This window comes from Epinephelus moara, unplaced genomic scaffold, assembly GCF_006386435.1.
Source record: "Epinephelus moara isolate mb unplaced genomic scaffold, YSFRI_EMoa_1.0 scaffold3361, whole genome shotgun sequence".
NCBI lineage: Eukaryota > Metazoa > Chordata > Actinopteri > Perciformes > Serranidae > Epinephelus > Epinephelus moara.
Genome location: NW_026081051.1, coordinates 1300 through 4968, shown reverse-complemented (window position 1 = coordinate 4968; position 3669 = coordinate 1300). Strand labels below are relative to the sequence as shown.

Below are 3669 nucleotides of genomic sequence, written 5' to 3'. Positions count from 1 at the left end.
CGCACCAACGGCCCCGGCCCCGTAAAATTACCCCAAAGTTCCTGTGGTGGAAACGGGCCTATAAAAAGTACATGTAACAGATGGGAACAAAGTACTATGAGGAGAAAATGTCAAAATGCTGCAGTTAAGTGTTTATTATTATTATTATTATTATTATTTACAGGATGAAATTACAAACAATAAGGAAATCATTACAATTATTCTTCATCCTCTAGATTTAACACACACACAACATGATATATATATAGATATATCGATATACACAGACAATACAAAAAATTGTAAAACATAAAACAAACATATTGTTTTTTTTAAAAAATCATACATTTTAAATAATAAAAACTTCCATGTGTCAGATTATTTTCTAATCATATAAACAGATATTTCTGAGGACTTTACATGGAGCTGAATTTTATTTTAGTAGCAGATGAAGATGAGTCAGAGAGAGAGAAATAATTTAATCAAATAAATTTGATGAAACAGTCACAATAATATGGTTGCTGTTTGTGTCTTTAAAAAAATCAAAAAGCTCTCACTGATTTACACAGTTTTAATTAATCATCATTTAAATATATTTCAGTACTAATAGTGAGTATAAGTAACAGCCTGTATGTCTTATATAATTTGTGACGCCTGTAGAAATAATCAACAAAGTAATATGAAGAAAAAGAGTCAAAGTGCTGCAGGCAAGACAAGTCATCCTAATTTTATTTATTTTTATTTTCCAGCGTCTTTTGAGGTGATAATCTGCTCTAAGATTTTTGAGACGTTGTACATTGTTGTTGGATGGTATCTCAACCTGCAGCTGACAGTTAAAGTCAAACCTGTTCATACAGAGCTTCTGCACTTTTACAGTCTGTGGAGAGACGTGTTTGTAGTTTTGACCTTCTGTGTTTCAGCAGCACTACACTATAGTGACTCTAACTTCCTGTCTACACAGGAAGTGTGAATGCATCACTGCTTATGATTAAAATATCTGATCAGTCCCATAGATCAGTCAGACGATACTCTGTGGTGTCAGGCATCTTATTTTACTGACAAAGAAAAACACAACATCCGAGACAACCGACAATGAGGGACTGTTCGTTACTTGTGAGGGGCAGCGTTGGTACAGTGCGGGGAAGGGAGGGCAAATTAGTAATTATTATTAATTATTAATTAAGTGCTTGGGAGGAACTCATGTTTTTATAGTTTTGCTCAGGGGAGGGACATACACATTTAAACAGTTGTATTTTATATTTATCTTACCATCGATTTTTAAAGAAAACATGCAGGTTTGGAAGGAATAAATAAATAAAAAATCCCCCAAATGACACCATTAATCACAGGCACTGGACAAACAGATGTTGTTGCTGAATTTAAACAGATGCTTCTGTCCAAAAAAATAAAACACACCAATAAATTAAAACTTAAAATACTGATATTTAATCATAATCACTTTATTCTACGTGTCATTTAAAATTTTGCTAAAAATATTTTTGAATTTTAACTTTAATCTTTGGTCTATTTATCTATCTGCACAGATGTTTGTTTTACAGCCAGAAATGTAATTTTCTGTGAACTTCATCATGTCATCCGTTTACTTAAGGAAGGTCTTTATATGTATATATCTTTATGTAAGACGTTGATTGAAAAAGTCATGCACAGCATATTTCTAAAGAGGATCTGGATTCTACAAAATTCTGTGGAGTTGATTATTTCTCTCCTCTGTTAGAGGATAATGGTATATTTACTTAATTTCTCTCCAAAACGCAGTGAGTTTAAATGTAATGTAGCAAATATTGAAAAGTACCTCAGGACTTTATTGTCCCGTTGAGGAAATTCTTTTCCAAAGCACCATCTCCATTTCCCAATGTCTGCCGCAGAACAGAACAAGACACTCATTTGGAAACAGACAAACAAAACAGAGTCCACACTCTGGTCTGTTCAGCGAGGCCTTTTGTTGAGGGCGGCCATGACAGCAGGGATCAGCCAGGTGTGAGGTGGGTGTTCAGTGGATGTGTGATGATGCAGTATGTGTTATGGCCCTGTTGGTTAAATCTGTGAGGTTTGGTGTGGGGAGACCAATTATTCTGGAAGCTGTGAGTTTGGCCTTGTTTTTAACAGCTAACATGTTGAAGACGCAGGTGGAACAGTACAGGAGGATGGACTTTGATACAGCAGCAGGAGGAGACATTATATTATACAGTATAATAATATGAATATATGTGTTTATAAAGTGTCTCACAACATTCTGACATTATTAATTTAAAAGCATTTATGGTCTCTCTGAGTGAGACTTGTGGATATCATGATGCCACAGAGGAACAAAGTTCTGTAGAACATGTGGTGGCTCTTAAAAGAGCCTTTTGTTGCACTGAGTGCGGGTTAAAGATCCACTTTACTTCTTTCCTGCAGATTTCCTTCCTCCTGCAGATTTCCTTCCTCCTGCAGCCCTCTTTCCTCCTGCAGCCCTCTTTCCTCCTGCAGCCTTCTTTGCTCCGGCCTTCTTTGCTCCGGCCTTCTTGGCAGCAGGTTTCTTTGCTGCAGGTTTCTTGGCAGTAGTTTTCTTTGCAGGTTTCTTTGCAGGTTTCTTCACAACAGCTGTCTTCTCCTTCTTGGCACCATCCTTTTTCTTGCTGGTCTTCCTGGCACCACCTTTCACCTGCTGTGTCTTGGCTTTTCTCTTCGTCGGTGACCCCTTACGGGCCTCGGAAACTGATCTCTCCCTCTTTTTCTTCTCTCCTTTGGGTTTCGCAGCAGCTGCCTTCTTCGGCTTGACGGCCTTGGGCTCCTTAGCGATCTTGAAGGACCCGGAGGCTCCGGTCCCCTTCAGCTGCTTCAGGATCCCTTTACTAGTCAGCCTGCACAGTGTCATGTTGATGCGTCTGTTGGCCTTCTCCACGTCGATGTTCTTGGCAGCCAGGGCCTTCTTGATCGCAGGTACCGTCATCCCTTTGCGGTCATTGCTCTCAGTCAGCACGGTGATGATGACCTTCGCCAGTGAAGGTCCGGGCGGCCTGGAGCGTGGGACCCGCTTCCTTTTCGGCGTGGATTTGGCCGGTGGAGCCGCTGGTGCTTCTTCCGACATCTTTGACTCTGCGTGTCCGCTGAAAACTTCTAACCGTCTAACTGTGTGTGAGTGACTGAGGAGCCTCTGAGACTGAGGCGGCCTTTATGAAGCACATGAGAACCGTGGAGAGTCAACCCTCCCCGCCGCCCCGCCGCCCTGCTGCAAAGCGGCGCCACTTTGTGTTTTCTCTTCCGCAGTTTGCGGATAAAATTCATCCAAGAGAACCGTTTGAAAGCCCCGGTGTTACCGTATCAGAGAGAACACGTCCCTCCCTTCACACCGAGCTCATGTTTGGACACCGGGACTCGTTTGTTGAACTCCAGGAGGCTTCAAACCTCTCTGACACGCAGTCACTTTGAGCACCGAGCAGCGAGTTTTCTTCACATTTCGTCTCTAAAAACGTCTCAAAGTGTTTTTATTCAGAGTAACAGCGGTGTTCCGGTCAGCAGAGACACGTGGGGATGTAACCACACTGACACCGCCGCAGTAATCTGATTACTTTAGTTTTAATAAGGCAGTTTTTCGGTGGTGGTAAACACACGGGTGCTGCCGGTGAATCTGGGCGGTTACCTGTCACAGGTAGAGCCGCGTGCATCGATCATCACATTATAGATTTA

General features: G+C 41.3%; 1 protein-coding gene across 1 annotated transcript; it reads right to left on the bottom strand.

Annotated features, from left to right (window-relative positions):
• Positions 1-249: 249 nt before the first annotated feature.
• Positions 250-3123, bottom strand: LOC126387287 (histone H1.10-like). The gene has a single exon (XM_050039820.1). The coding sequence runs from the start codon at positions 3068-3070 to the stop codon at positions 2381-2383; it is 690 nt and encodes a 229-aa protein (XP_049895777.1). The 5' UTR covers positions 3071-3123; the 3' UTR covers positions 250-2380.
• Positions 3124-3669: the final 546 nt, after the last annotated feature.